Source organism: Impatiens glandulifera, chromosome 9 (genome assembly GCF_907164915.1).
Source record: "Impatiens glandulifera chromosome 9, dImpGla2.1, whole genome shotgun sequence".
In the NCBI taxonomy this organism is placed as follows: domain Eukaryota; kingdom Viridiplantae; phylum Streptophyta; class Magnoliopsida; order Ericales; family Balsaminaceae; genus Impatiens; species Impatiens glandulifera.
The window spans coordinates 17983657-17999688 of record NC_061870.1 but is presented as its reverse complement, the minus strand read 5'-3'; the positions used below and the strand labels follow the sequence as shown (position 1 = coordinate 17999688).

At 32.1% G+C, this 16032-nt stretch overlaps 2 protein-coding genes across 4 annotated transcripts; both read left to right on the top strand.

Annotated features, from left to right (window-relative positions):
- Positions 1–470: 470 nt before the first annotated feature.
- LOC124914204 (ubiquitin carboxyl-terminal hydrolase 25) lies at positions 471–5539 on the top strand. Of its 3 annotated transcripts, none has more exons than XM_047454704.1 (9): positions 471–952; positions 1057–1537; positions 1618–1693; positions 1768–1860; positions 2997–3083; positions 3185–3897; positions 4638–4769; positions 4899–5047; positions 5127–5539. In XM_047454704.1, the coding sequence occupies exons 1-8, from the start codon at positions 778–780 to the stop codon at positions 5017–5019; spliced, it is 1878 nt and encodes a 625-aa protein (XP_047310660.1). In that variant the 5' UTR covers positions 471–777; the 3' UTR covers positions 5020–5047; positions 5127–5539. The 3 variants fall into 3 exon arrangements, with proteins under 3 accessions (XP_047310660.1, XP_047310661.1, XP_047310659.1); XM_047454705.1 differs by having other exon boundaries at positions 4899–5051; XM_047454703.1 differs by having other exon boundaries at positions 472–952; positions 4899–5043.
- Positions 5540–7684: 2145 nt separating this feature from the next.
- LOC124913994 (chlorophyll a-b binding protein 8, chloroplastic) lies at positions 7685–8876 on the top strand. The gene is made up of 3 exons (XM_047454454.1): positions 7685–7924; positions 8001–8062; positions 8133–8876. The coding sequence occupies exons 1-3, from the start codon at positions 7778–7780 to the stop codon at positions 8746–8748; spliced, it is 825 nt and encodes a 274-aa protein (XP_047310410.1). The 5' UTR covers positions 7685–7777; the 3' UTR covers positions 8749–8876.
- The last annotated feature ends 7156 nt before the right edge of the window (positions 8877–16032 follow it).

Below are 16032 nucleotides of genomic sequence, written 5' to 3'. Positions count from 1 at the left end.
TATAACATTATTTATGAGTAATGATATATACAGCATCTTCACATAACACCTACCTCATTTGAAAATGGAAAAAAAATAAATATATTTTTCTCTCTTTTGTATTTTTTTAAGATATAGTTTCTCTTTTATTTTCAAATGAGGTAAGTGCTATGAGAAGACTGTATATATCATTACTCATATTTATAAGGATAAGAATTTGGTGTTATGAAAGGTTTCGTGAATGATATAGATAATTTATTTTTCAAGTACAATTATCTTCGTATTAAATTCTCGTTCTTTATCGTTACTCTACTCATTATAGTTTTGGCATTCGCATAAAACAGTTAAATTTAAGAAACAAATTTTACTTCATAAAAATATATATCAAAAATTCAAAAAAATTTTGAAGTGGGAGCTAAATCTTAATAATATAAAAATAATTTTGATAATAAAAATATTATTAGTATTATATTTTGGTTGTGTTGAATTTTCACCGACGACACGCCAGTTTCTATCATCGTCTCTTCTTCACTGAGAAAAAAGGATCTCCAGAGGTCCCCGCGACTGGTGAACCTAAAAACTCAATTCCCTCCACCTTCCTTCGCGCTTTCCTTCTCTCTCTTTTGGTTTTGACGAGAGAGATCCAGAAGAAGAAGAAGAAGAAGACAATACGACGCATAGAGGAATTGAGACAGATATACAGAGAAAGGGGATGCGATTCGCCTGGCTGTGGCGGCGCTTCTCATCTTCCAATGCGGCGGAGTCACGGTTGTCGTTGGCCGCAGAAGAAGGTCGTTGATGGCCTTGCAAATGGCTTGGCAACCGAACCTCTTACATCAGAAACGCAAGACTGGACCTCCTTTAGGGTTAAAGAACCTCGGCAACTCTTGTTATCTCAATAGCGTTCTCCAGTGTCTCACCTACACTCCTCCACTTGCCAATTTCTGTCTCAAGAACCAGCATTCCTCCTCCTGTAATCTTCCCCCCCTCTCTCTCTCTCTCTCTCTTATTACTACTCTTCTTCACCTACTCTTTTATTCTCAATCAATAAGTTAATTTTGTTGTTCTTTTGTATAGGTGATTCGGCGTCAGGGTCAGAAAAGAAGCGGGATTGTCCATTTTGTATACTAGAGCGAAGAATTGCCCGTTCGTTAAGTGTGGATCTAACCCTAGACGCGCCTTCTAAGTTAAATAGCTGTCTTCGAAGTTTTGCTGAGCATTTCCGTCTTGGTCGGCAAGAGGATGCTCACGAGTTTCTACGGTATGTGATTGATGCTTGCCATAATTCCTGCCTACGCATCAAGAAGTTGCAGCAGCAACGTCGCAAGATTGTTTCGGATGAGGAGATTGGTGCTGCTAGTACAGTGTTTAAGGAAATTTTTGGGGGTGCTCTGCAGAGTCAGGTGAAGTGTTTATCTTGTGGTTCGGAATCCAATAAGGTCGATGAGATCATGGACATAAGTCTTGATGTTCTTCACAGTAGTTCTGTGAAAGAATCTTTGCAGAAGTTTTTCCAAGCTGAGGTTTTGGATGGGAACAATAAATACAACTGTGAGAAGTAAGTTTTCTTATATTCTCTAACCCTGCTTCTCTCTGATTTCTTACAACGTCTTAATCAATATCTGATTCTTGTTTTAGTTGCAAGAAACTGGTAGCGGCAAGGAAGCAAATGAAGCTACTTCAGGCACCCAATGTCCTCGTAATCCAACTCAAGGTAAGTTATAATCTAAATTTCCCCTGTCTTATTTTATGCCCATGACGATCATCAATTTGCATTGCTAATCACAGCGTTTTGAGGGCATATTCGGGGGAAAGATTGACAAGGCCATTGATTTTGAGGAGATTCTACTACTTTCAAGCTATATGTGCAATGGAAGCCAGGTGTGTATCAAATCTGTTTATGTTGGCTTTACTTGTTGCAATTCTCAGCAATCTTTTTTACTTAAAGCACTTCTTTTTGTTGAATGGCAATACATGAACATATAGGCCGAAAGGATAGTATATTTCTTGATTTTGTTTTTTCATGGAATTTCATCAATCATACAATGTTTATGCAATGTCATTTGAGTGTCTGATTGTTTTCTCCATACATAAGTTTTCTCAAGGATTATCACTCCATTTATATACTTCCTCACTGAAAAACACTGCACCAATGTTCTATATTCTGGATTATCACTTACTCCTCACTTGAGGATAAGAGGCTGATTATGATATGATGACTTTGATAATGGGGTTATCTATCTATCATTTTCTTCACTTGCATGTTCTTAATGTGATGTGCTTCCACTGCCAGTAAAAAGTAATTCACCCAATGGTATTTAACATCCAGAAAAACTTGATACAATTGTTCTTTTGTACAACGTTTAACAATCTCTTTATTCTCCCTTCAAACTTAGGAATACTAGTGATATTTACTAGAAGGGGTTAAACAGGAGATTGAATTTCTTGAGTTCCAATGATATCTATTTGTCAGTTGTGCTCTTATTATAGTGTATAAAAAACGAGTGCAGTACCAATGTACCATGGTTCAAAACAGGCCATCTGTAATCCTGGTGTATAAGTGCATAAAGTAAGCTAGTTTGGATCCTGAAGATGCTAAAATCCTGGAGCCATCTATGGACTGCATTGGATTTTATTATTGTGCTCATGTTTTCTTCTTTGTATGTGATTTCTTTAGAAGATAGCTTATTGACATTAATTTGTGGATCATTACATCACTGCCAATTGAATGTCCTACCAGCTTATTAGTACTTCTATTGTGGCAAATTTGCTTCTTAACTGTTTTAAGTGAGAATTCCTGACTAGATAAGTAAATTGGATTGTGTTTTTGTTCACATGTTATAGAACTTATTTGTTTTCAAATACAATTTCTATCATGATGTTTCTTACGAATACAAGTACCAACTCCTGGCTGATATCCCTTACAAGTTACAAGTCTTACATTTAGTTTATTTTCATATGTTACTCTCTTTGAATTTTTGTAATTAATGCATTTTATGGCTGTTATTTTGTTGCAGGATCCTTATCCAGAGTATAGACTTTTTGCTACAGTTGTACATTCAGGTTTCTCCCCTGATTCTGGACATTATTATGCATATGTCAAGGTCACTTTCAGCTTACCTCAGTAACATTATCGTCGAATTGGCTGTAGTTCTGTACAAATTATTAGCAAGTTCTTAACATAACATAGTTTGGTTATTTACAGGATCCAATGGGCCGTTGGTATTGCTGCAATGATTCTTATGTTACAGTATCAACCTTGCCTGAGGTTTTGTCAGAGAAGGTTTATATGCTTTTCTTTACTCGGACTAAACAGAGGCCAGCAGCTACTAATGGTGACGCACATTGTTCAAATGGAATTAAACATCAAGTGTGCAGTGGAAGTGAAACATCGAAAGGCCACAATGTGGCTTCTAACAAAACAGTTCCCAAGAAACAATCTGTTGTTAGTCATTCTTCTGAGAATGAAAGCCCTAACATATCTATGGCTAATAGGGCTACCGATAAGCTGGAAAACGGCAACTCCAGAGACAATTTTGGCAAAACCATGTCCAATGGAAAGGTTACCTTCCAAATTAATAAAGTTCATTCTAACGGAAATAACGGGACTGCAAAAGCTTCGATTTCTCAAGAGAAAGCTGTTAAGATTGCACCATTGCAAAATGGGAATGGAGTTAAAAAAATTAAAGTAGTTGAGGAAAATGGTGGATCACTTCCATTACCAAATGGCAATAGTAGTACCAAAGAACCCCCAAAACAGGCAGAAGCAACTGTTCATGTTGGGAATGGTTTTCAGAATGGTGTTAGAAGTCCCTCACCTATGTCTGGCTCTAAGAGAAAAACACAAGATTCAGATTCACATGTTTTGTTAGCCAAAGATGATCAACCTCAGACGGAACTTGAAGCATTGAAAGAGGGGTATGTTCCATTTATTCTCAGATTCTTATTCGGTTTCAATAGCATGTTTGTGTCTTCTTATCTAGCCATGATATACGAAAGTGCTGTCGCCTTAGAAACCTGTTGATCAAATACTTAGATTGAGAACAGTACTATGCATTGTTAATTAACTAACTTTGATGTGAAGGGCAAGAATGTTAGTTAGTTATATAGCATATGTGGCAACAAATTGATGCATTTACATAAATGCTAAGACTATGTTTAGATGAGTATATTATTGTAATTGGAATTGAGATTAGAATTTTAATTCCAATTCTACAAGATGCTTGGAGAAATCATAGAATTGCAATTCCGAAGTGAGAAGGGTGAGATTGAAAGTTAAAAAGCCATATACATTTCAATTCATTGAAATTATAATTCCAATTCAAAATCCTTTTTTTAATCATCAAACAAACAATGAATCTTGAATTGGACCTCAAATTCCAATTCCGAATTCACCCTAACCAAAGTGTTACTAGTGTCTTAAGGGGGAACTCCCATCAGCTCCTGTAGCAGATGATGAGAGTACTATCATCCTATCGACAGGGCCAAAAGCATTATGATTACCCTTGGGCTATGTTCGGATGTGTATTTATAAGAATTGGAATTGAATTATAATTCAATCCTATATTTGGAGAAATCATATACATTCAATTCCATATAAATCATCAAACAAACAAATGATTTGACATGTTTAATTTTCTTGTTTATATCTGTTTTAGCCTGGTGAAACATGCTTCGGGGGCTCTGCAATTTTGTGGTTGGACAAATGAAGTCTACAATTTCATGCGGTCCAGAAAGAAGCTATGTTTAGAAGAATGTGGGGGAGTGGCACCAAAGCAAAATGAGTTGAAGTAAGTATTTTTTTTTGTTTTTGTTTTTACCTTTGTTATCGAGTTAAGCTTTTGGTATCGTCTTACAAAAGATGTTAAACTTTTGAAAAATATTCGGAATTCTTAAATGGAATTATTATCTGTAAACAGAACGATTCTGATTCAAGAAGGGAAAAGGAAATTTATCTCACAGATTCCGGAATCATTGAAAGAGAATCTTATTCAGCGTCTGATAAAATCATTTGACCATAGGGATGGACGAACAAACTGAACGACGATTACCTTAATAAACACTGTATGTATGTATGTCTATGTATATATTTTCTTATGAATTGTATATATATATTGTGTTATTCTAAAAGGGAGAACTTATTGCAGCATGGTGATGCAGTTGGTGAAATTGTTAAATCATGATGATGATTCATCATCATCATCAGTTCATGACTTCCTCCTTGTAAATGATTCATCAAATTTTTATGTGCCTTTTCGCAACTCCAACAATGAAGAGCTGAGTTCTAGTTGAGTTTTTTCTTATTTTAATTTTACAACAATGTGGTCGGTTTTGTCGAGAGAGAAAGAAACGGGATATCTTCTTTTTATTATGAGATAATCTTCTTTTTAATTTTTAGTGGATCGGATTAAATATTTTCTATAACATGTGGTCAGATGATTATAGCAAAAGGTAAACTCTATAAATATTGCTTTGAGTAGTAGATAAGAGGATGTATACCATCTTGAATCAACATTATTTGTTAATCTTTGTTTCAATTAGATAAATGATCTTCTTTTCTCTATTGGGTATAGACAAATGATCATATCTCATTCTGAATATGTGAAACAGTTTAAATGTTTCTTAGTTTTCTAATGTGATTTCATTTATATTTATCTTATTCAATATGTTTTCTAATTTACACATTATTGGTATGACCAGCTCTGGAGCTGGGTTTGGTTTTTTTCTTTTTTTTAAATTATATTTGTTTGCAATATTTTATTTTGGTGTTATTTAGGTGAATTAATATTTTGGAATATTTTTTAATTATGTGTATATATTATCATCGGGCCTTTCTAAACAAAGTCATATTTATAATAATCATTTTTGTAACTGTTTCAAGTTCTATTTACCAATTGACTTGTCTCGTTTTAAATCCATCCTGAACATTAATATATATTATATTCTTTTTTTTAATATATTTGTTTGTAACTTTAAGAGTAAGGTTCTTACAAGTTATAGAGATTTTATTTTTATTTTTTTTAAAATGATTTATTGCCATTTTATTAAAAAAAAAAAAACCAAAAAAGGTAAAACCTACCCAACACCAAGTAAACAATAAAAGTCTACTGCAATTTTGGCAAAGCTATCAATTCTATCGATGTGTGTGGCATGTTGGTCATAAACTATTACGGTTTTAAATTAAAATCAAACAATTTTATACATTTATAAATAAATTCAATTTTATTGATTTTTTAATATTTATAAATTACATATAGTTATTATTTATTTAAATAAATGAATTAGTATAATTAATTTTATAAATATAACTTTATTACTTATTATTAATTTCATATTTAATTATATATATTTTAAATGACACAATTATTAAATTGTGGCTTATTATTGAAACGCAATTGAGATTTCGAATTTTTTTTTTAAACTTCACAATTTGAAAATTATTATCGTTAAACTTATACAAAACATTCTGCGTTGATGATTATATAGTTATATGCATAATATTTATAAATAAAATATTTATTTCATTAATTTAACTATTAAATTTTAGCGAAATAAGATTTTTTGACTACTTATTAAATTCGATACTCAAATTTGTTAAAATTTAATAGTTAAATTAATAACATTAATATTTTATTTATTTATGAATGCTACGCAGATAATAAGTTAAAGCTGTTTCAAACCATTAAGATAAAACATCGTTTTTGTATAATTTTAACAATTAAAAGTCTAAATTATAAAGTTTAAAAGAAAATATTTGAAAATTTGAAATGACCCTAATAAGGACCAGTTTGATAATTTAATATTTTTAAAAATAAATAAATATAAATATTTAATTATATGTAATATATATATATTATATATATGTAAATATAATTTTTAAAATAAACTTTACCATTTCAAATAAATTTTAAATTCTTTATTTTATGAATTTATAATTGGCCAACTAGTTTAACTAAACTCTTAAATCAACAAGATAAAAAATAATAATTGTTTTATTTTATTTGTTTAATTTTCTCTCAATTTATTAATTATTGTATTTTAAATTTAATTTTAACTACTTGATTTATTCAGATTATAATAATTTAATTAATTCAAAATTTAATATATATATATATATATATATATATATATATATATATATATATTGTTTTTTTAGTAACCCAATATTAAACAAGCTCTAAGTTTTCAGATGAGTTGTTCTCTTCTATTTCTTGCTCACTTTTTTTAAAAATTATTTTATTATGAAACCGTTTTTCTTGTTGAGTAACTCATGAACTCCCTATGAACTCAAAATTCACCTTATCTCCCTCTGTAAATCCCTTTTTTCACCCTCATATCTATAAATTCAGCAGAAAAAACCCAAAATCAATTAATAAATAAAATGTAAGATTTTTTTTACAGAAATCAATCAATAAAGGGAAAAGACAAAAAAAAATATATAATCAAACAAACTACATAAATCTATCTATTATTCCTTGGTGAAAATTACAAGAAAATAAATGTGGTTGACATAAGAACCCTAAGGAGAAGAAAATCTGTTATCAAGAACACAATACCACGTGTTGTATCTTCATTGGACATAATGATTTGAACCTAATCCAAAAGATCTAGGCACTTACATATGAACCACAATTATTCAAATCAAGTTTTATTACATAAAATAAATTCCTGGCTTCAAATTACCATCCCTTGCCTTCTTCTTCATCTGCTAATATTTGACAGAAAATTCATCAAAAGAAAGAAACTTTATAAATCCAATAAGAAGAAGAAGAAGAAGAAGGAAGAAAGAGTAGTGACAATGGCTACTCAGGCTTTGGTCTCTTCATCCTCCCTCACCTCCTCAGCTGAGGCTGCCCGACAGATTCTTGGAGCTGCCCGACCCACCCTTTCCTCTTCCAAGAAAGTCTCTTTCATCGTCCGGGCAACATCAACTCCCCCGGTCAAGGTTTTCTCTCCTTCCATTTCTGATCATTTCTTTTCTTCTTTATATTATCTTACACTCATTTCATCTGTAATTCCAGCAAGGAGCAAACAGACAACTATGGTTTGCTTCAAAACAATCTCTAACATACTTGGACGGCAGGTAGGTAACATATTTCTTAAAAAAAAAATCTCAACTTTCTTAAATTCTAACAAATTTCTTAACTTTTCAGCTTACCAGGTGATTTTGGATTCGACCCACTTGGTCTATCAGACCCAGAAGGAACAGGAGGATTCATCGAGCCAAAATGGTTAGCCTATGGAGAAATCATCAACGGACGTTTCGCCATGTTGGGAGCCGCCGGAGCAATAGCACCGGAAGTATTCGGGAAACTAGGACTGATTCCGGCGGAAACTGCCCTGCCATGGTTCCAAACCGGTGTGATCCCACCGGCCGGAACTTACAACTATTGGGCAGATAATTATACTCTGTTTGTGTTGGAAATGGCTCTTATGGGATTTGCAGAACACAGAAGGTTTCAAGATTGGTATACCCCTGGATCGATGAGTAAGCAATACTTTTTAGGGTTTGAGAAATACTTGGGTGGGTCAGGTGAACCGGCGTATCCGGGTGGGCCTATTTTTAACCCGCTTGGATTTGGGAAAGATGAGAAATCTTTGAAGGATTTGAAGTTAAAGGAGGTGAAGAATGGGAGATTGGCTATGTTGGCTATTTTGGGTTATTTTGTGCAGGGATTGGTTACTGGAGTTGGACCTTTCCAGAACCTTCTAGATCATTTGGCTGATCCGGTCAACAACAATGTATTGACCAGTCTCAAGTTTCACTAGAACTTTCTATTACAAATTTCTATGTTTATTTCTCTTTCTCTCTCCCGTTCTTTGTTTCTATGTAATGTATGAATGATGATGATATTGTGCAGAGTTAATTTGATAAATACTAAGTTATGAATTATGAATCTCTGCAAGAAAATTACATTTTGTGCAATTTCTTGGAATATACATAACTATGATCATCATTTGTTCTTTAAGATAAACAATATTAAGGAAGATTCATCTTTTGTTTTTTCAAACATTCACTTAAACTTAGAGTAAGTTAATACAACTTAGATGACAAATTGGAATGTCATCTAAATTATAAAAAATAAAATTTTGTTTTAACGGTTTTAAGCGTTATTAATTTATTATCTAAATGATATTTATAAAAAAATAACCATCTTACTTTACTTATCTTACTTTACTTTGATAATAAGCTAATTTTTTTATCATTATCTTTAGCGACGTGTTCCAAATTTGTCACGCCGTTGAACAATACACTGTGAAGTCGCCGGAGTATAGACAGTTCTTTTCAGGGTTTTCCCGGATTATAGTGTGCAAGTTTTGTTTTAGCACCGCCGCACTCTTCTGCAGTCTTTTTCTTGTCTCCAAATTCGACATAGTTGCGCGAGAGCCTTCACACCCAAAATTAGGCTATCCGCATCAGACTTTACTATGGTCTTTGCCTCCTCCGGTGTCTGATCTGGCAATGTCATTCTTATCTCGAAATTTACGGAAGAACGACCCTCACACGAGAGCGGAAAAGCACCTTCTCGAGGATAAAATAAATTATCAGATTTTATACGCTAAGGCCTATTGATTTACAATTGTATTTATACATTGTAACAAGATGCTATTCAGGGACTTCCCCGCCGAAGGAAATGAGATTCGAACTTTCAACTACTCAAAGCATTCATACAAGAAATGGTTCTAAAATGATAGATGAGGAATGCCCGACAAGATTAAGATTAAGTATTAGCTAAACCCAAATACGGACGCGCTCTTGATTTGGACGGGAGCCGCGTCATTCTCCCTCAACTCTATAAAAAAAAATAGAATGATGCAAATCTCTCCAAGATATTGAGTTTAAAATATTCACAATATTTCAACCAGAATTTGAATTCACATAGAAAATCAGAAATATTTTCAAATAACTTAGAGAAAATGTTGGATTAACATTTTGTTTGACAAAATCTTTGGCATAGAGAACTTCTCCAAAAATATATATTAACTAACTAAAAAAAAAGTAAGAAATAATAAGTTCACAACGTTTGAAACTATTACGATGTTTTTATATAATTTTAACGATTTTTTATTTTATTTTGAGGTTTGAAAAAAGATGTCTAAAATCTCCATTAGAACCGATAAAGAGTTCTAATTTGACAATTCGACAAAAATTATAAAACATAACAAATGTTAATTTACATTGACATAATATATATAATTAATGTTCTTTTCTAAAAATGCTAGAAAGTCTCGTACAAGAAAATTGGTTAGGTTCCGGTGTTCTCCAATCTTTCATAACATTATTCCTTTTGCTTAACGCATTTTTAATACAAATGAAACATAAAATTAGTTCGGCTCCTCGTTTAATTCTCTCAAAGTCACTGGATCATTTTCTTTGTTTGAAAATATCCTTCATTCTTCCATTCCATCCCGAAAAGTAATTAGGAATTTAGGACTAAATTAATCGCGTCTTTTTCTAGATCCATATAACCTACTAAAGTAGATCGGTATTATCCATATAATGAAAGCAAAGCAAATCTTGTTGGTATATGGAATGCCAAGAAGGTAAGAACTCCAACATGTATAGAAATTTAATAAATTATTGGAATTTAGCTATTCAAAATGAATAGAGAGGGCCACTATGGTACCAATAAAAAAGACGATTATGGCACCACATAAAATTGATTATTGTCTTTCAAAGGATTTTCATTTAGGCAAAAATTTTGCACTTATATGACCGGTTAAAATCATTCTTAAAATTCATAAGATGAACAATATCATTCTTAATTAATCTACATTGGAAAGAAAGAATTATCAAATTGATTTATAGTGTTGATTCAAACAACTTGGATAAACATGTTTTCTTCTTTTAATTGTTATTTTCAAATTGTAACTCCTTACAAGTTTAACTAATTTGTAAAGATACTAATCACATTTTAACTCTAATTAATAAAACCAACGAATTATTTGCTAAAAGAAAGACTAATAACAATTTAGGAACAAACCATTAGATTTATTTAGTATGATAAATTGAAAAGATTTAGGATGAGTAAAACAAAAACAATTAATTTAAATTCAAAGTTGATTAATGTCTATTGTTATTGTTTTTTTAAGTGCATGAAATTTCAAACGGTAATAGATAGAATGATTCTGAAAGTTTAATTTTGTTTAAAATATCTCCCTATATATCATTTTATTGAAAATTATTTATTATACATTTAATTTTGTTTGAATTTACTCACTAAACATTTAAAATTATTTGAAATACTATAACACCATTAATTTGGGTTGAAAATAGGCACACACTTCTCATATATGTGACATATTCATTTCTTATTTTTCTAAGTCTCACCGCGTGCAAAGATTTCGCCTTCTTCGTCTTAAGAGACTTCTTATGTGCTCTATCCTTAAATGATGATAGAACTACTTCGCTCAATTTTGAGATAACGACGTTCAAACTAGAAAGACAATACGTACTTGCTCTCCCACATCTTCTTCGTATGCATCCACTTTAAAATATTTCAAAAATTATTTTCTCGATATAATCAAGATACATTTTAACCTTTATAGTGTAATTAATAATGAAATACGACAAAATTTACAATATGTTTTTAATTGGTCGTCTGGACATGACTTACACAAAAAATGCGTCTATCTCCTTAGGGAAAATAATTGAAAGTGAGAATAAATGTAATTTAATTTGAAGACGAGTTAGTTTTTTATTTGAAATAAGCCCTAACTCAAATATGATAAACGCAACCTAATTTAAAATTTAGACTATTGGTGATTTAAATTAATTATAAAGAGGGTTAAGATTTCAACCATAGAACCAGAGTTGTTCATATTTGTAATTAAGTTGTTCATTTTTTTTTTGGAAAACCAACTAGTGCCATTTTATTAAAAAAAACCCAAAAGAAAGAAAAAAATACAAAAGTTTAAGATCAGACTAGGCAATTTCTAGATTGGATAATAAAACAATAACTGAATTACAGACATCAACAACAATCAATTAGCGTATATATATATAGCGTTTTTACTTTAATTATACTTCTGACTTTCTCAAACGAAATATCTCATATTTGGGAGAGCTTTATATTCTCTTCATTCTTTTCGAATCTTCTCCAAGATTGAATGAGTGCATTTTTATCTGAAGTTATATCACCCCAAATATCTTCAGCAGTTCTACTTCATTATGAGTTCTTGAATTTCTTTCTTTACATAGAAGGATCTTCCTTTTACTTTATTCTTCATCAACTCTTGGATTTCTTCCCATGTTCTTGGAAAGTTGATGATATTCATGTTTGCATCATATCTCCTCCAGATTTGTATTACAAAAGAGCATTCCCCAAATAAATGATTTATGCTTTCCTCAACTCTCGAAATAAGACATAGTTGATATCATGAATATGTATTTTCGAATTTTGTCTTTTGTTACCAACTTTTTACTGTATACCAGCTAGATAATAAATTGGTGACGATGAATAATCGTTCGAGACCATACCACATTATGCTAATCTACCTCCTATCCTCTTGTTCTAACCAGTTCCCATGCCTTTCCTGTAATGAATTTCTCGTTGCTTTCTGTTTTCCAGCATATTTCATCATTTCTTTCATTGAGTTGCTTCTGCCTCATCAGGTTTAGAATTCTATCACCTTATGGATTATGCCTCAAAAGTGAATCACATTTACCTTCATAGACGTCTTTAAATGAGTATTTGAAGCATTCTCTTCTAACTCTGCTTCCTTGCATTTCTTCTTTGAATATAATGAGAATAATATCCAGCCAAGGATCATGTCAGAATAATACCCCTCTTCCATTTCCAATTGTGGTTTGCAGCATTTGAAAGACATATTTTCTTGTTTTTATGATCTTTTTCAATGACCATGTCATTCTTTCATTGATGTTTAATGTTCAAATACTCTTATCTTCTTTCATAAATCTTGTATGCACCTATTTGACCCACAGGGAGTCCTCTTTCTGCTCCAACTCTTATAGATTCCTTATGGTGAGGGCTTTGTTCCATTCAACATAATTTTTTATTCCTAGCCCGCCTTCTTCTATGGGAGTGCAAACATCCTCCATTTGACCTTTTTGCATCCTCTGCCTTGTGTTCCCCAGATGTAATCTCTCATGATTATATTAAGTTCAGCCATTACTTTATTTGGGATGACTATTTGTTGTGCCTAGTAGCCAATAATTCCAAAGATGTCTCTTTTAACGAGCTCAATTCTACATGCATAAAATAGTTTTTTAGTAGTCCAACCCAAGATAGAATTTCTAACCTTTTCTACCAGTTGTCTGAAGTGATTATAGGGGTACTCCAAGGTATTTCACTAGTAGTTCACCTTCCTTGATTTCCATAATATTGAATATGTTTTCCTTCCTTTCTTTATTAACCCCTCCAAAGAAAGTCTGACTTTTATCCTCATTGATGTATAAACCTGTAATACTCGAAAAAATTGTTAGAGCTTCTTTAATTATATTAACAGATTCAACATTCGCATAAGCCACAAAAAATAGATCATCTACAAAACATATATGTATTATTGCTTCTTTTTTTTGCAGTATGGGTGAAATTTGAAATGATTTCTCAGAAGCATTTTAAAAATGCAGTCAAGAATTTCCATTGTTAAGACGAATAGGTAAGGATATATAGGGTCTCCTTGCCTTACTCACCTTTCACCCTTGAAGAAGCCTCAATGCATACCATTCACACTCACAACAAAGAGAGGAGTGAAAACACATTACATAATTCAATCAATGAAAATGATTGGAAAACCTGCAGGAAGGAGGAATTCGTGGATTGATTGCCATCTTATCGAGTCAAAAACTTTTCTATTGTCAATTTTGAAATCCACAGGTGGCGATATGTTTTTTTGCCATATTCATTCAATAAGCTCTGCATGAGTAGGATGTTATGGGAAATAGAGCGTTTAAGAATAAATGATGATTGCCATAATCCTACAAGCTTATCAATAACTGTTTTCAAACGTTGCGAAAGAATTTTGTAAATAATATTACATCATGAAATATGACGAAAGTCATGAATTTTTTCCGGAATTGAATTCTTATGAATCAAATTCAACATTATACGTTCCATTGCTTCAACATTTTCCAGTTTTAGAAGAATTCTAAAACCCCTTCGCTTACATCTTTACCCACTATTTCCTAGTTTTCTTTGAATAAGTTCACGTTGAAACTATATGGCCATGGGCTTTTATCCCTTTCATCGAAAATACTGTTTTTCTGACTTCTTCCATATTAACTCTTGTAATCAATTGGTTACCACTTTCTTCACTAATTTTTTTCTTTACACAATCTGTTGAAGCAATCTTTGACCGTCCTCTATTATTGTGCTCGTTACTGTTTCAATCACCCTTTGTAGAAATTTATTTCTTCCTCATGAATTGCATTTTATCCCTGTAAAACATCTCTATTTGAGCTTGTGAGTCTTAGGATATGATTTCTGAAATTCCTTGATGAACATTTTTTTATAGAAGAAAGAAGTATTATTGTCTCCTAATGAAGGTTAATTTTCTCTAGATTTTTACTTAGTAAAACTTTCCTCTTTAGAACAAAGGTCTCTGTATCGCGTAAGAACCTCTTTTTTCTCTTCCCTGTTATAAGGTAGATTCGGGCCTCTCAGTGCCTTGTTTTGTATTTTCTCCAATTTCGTTCTGGATTCCTCTACTCTTTTATAAATCCTACTATATTTTTTCTGGTCTAACTTATTTAACTTCCCTTTTTAGTAATCTTAGTTTCTCACAAACTCTAAACATCTTTGTTCCATTAATTATGATATTTCAAGTTTCATTAAGGATTTCATTAAATCTTTCATATTTTCTATAGAAATTGAAGAACTTAAATGGTTTTTTCTCCCTCTCTCAAAATAATTTCAAAAGGTAGTGGTCAGAGATACCTAGTTACAAAACCTGGATTTGGCTTTTGGTTAAAACTCCACCCATTTTTCATTCATTAGTCCTCTATAAATTATGCTCTTTCTCATGTTATCCGCCCCTCTTGAAGCTGACCATAAAAATATATTACCGGAGGAAGACAGTTCAATGCAACTTATGTCTCGAATGCATTCATTGAAATCCTGCATGTCTTGTGTTATGTCTATCTTAGTCTTTCTTTCACTCCTGAATCTTGTAACGTTAAAATCTCCCATAATAACCCATGATTCGTCGTTCGCAGTGCTTCTTCTCAAATCATTCCAAAGTGTCTTCCTGTCTGTCCCATAGTTGCTTGCATAGACTACCGCAAATAAGACTTTTACCCTTATCACCAGATTGATAACCTCTATCAAAATAACTTGCTTGCTTTCAAACATTGTCTTGACTTCAACCCTTCTTTTATCTCATCCTACCTAGATTCTGCTTTTAACCCCATCAGAGTTATGAATAAATTCTCATTCTTCATTGAAGCAACCCTAGGAAACGTTCTCTATTTGACTTTGTCTGACTTTTGTTTCAATAATTTCAAATACTGTGATTTCATTCATTTATGATATTCTTCTAACCTCTTTTCTCTTTATAGGATCATTTAACCCTATAATATTCTATGTCATTAAGTTCACTAATGAAAAAAAGATGTTTCATCTTTACTTCCCTTCCTTTACCCTTTATTCCTTTCTATTTTTCCCATACAGAAGGGCTATAAATTGTATTTTCCTTAATTTTCTTACCTTGTTGTTTTGGGATTTTCGTGTTTCTCTAGTCAACCTTCTTCTGAATTGGAGATTGTACAGTTTTACCGGATTCAGCTACCTCTACTTTATCTTTCTCATTTCCTTCACCCACTTCCCCTTTCTTACTTTCTCCTACGCTTTCCCTTTCCACTGTCTCTTCAGTATTAATTATTGCTTTCGGGTCAAGTTTCTTTGTTACCTCTTTATTTTCAGCCTTTGATTCTAAATCTCTTACCATTCTATCTTTCTTCCCCTGTTTTCAAAACCCTGTGCTGAATTTCCTTCATTATCTTGATCCTTCTGCTTACTCAATACTGATTCTTTAGTAACCTCTTTATACCTTTCATTCTCAGCCTTTTCCTTTTCCAACATTTTCTGTTCT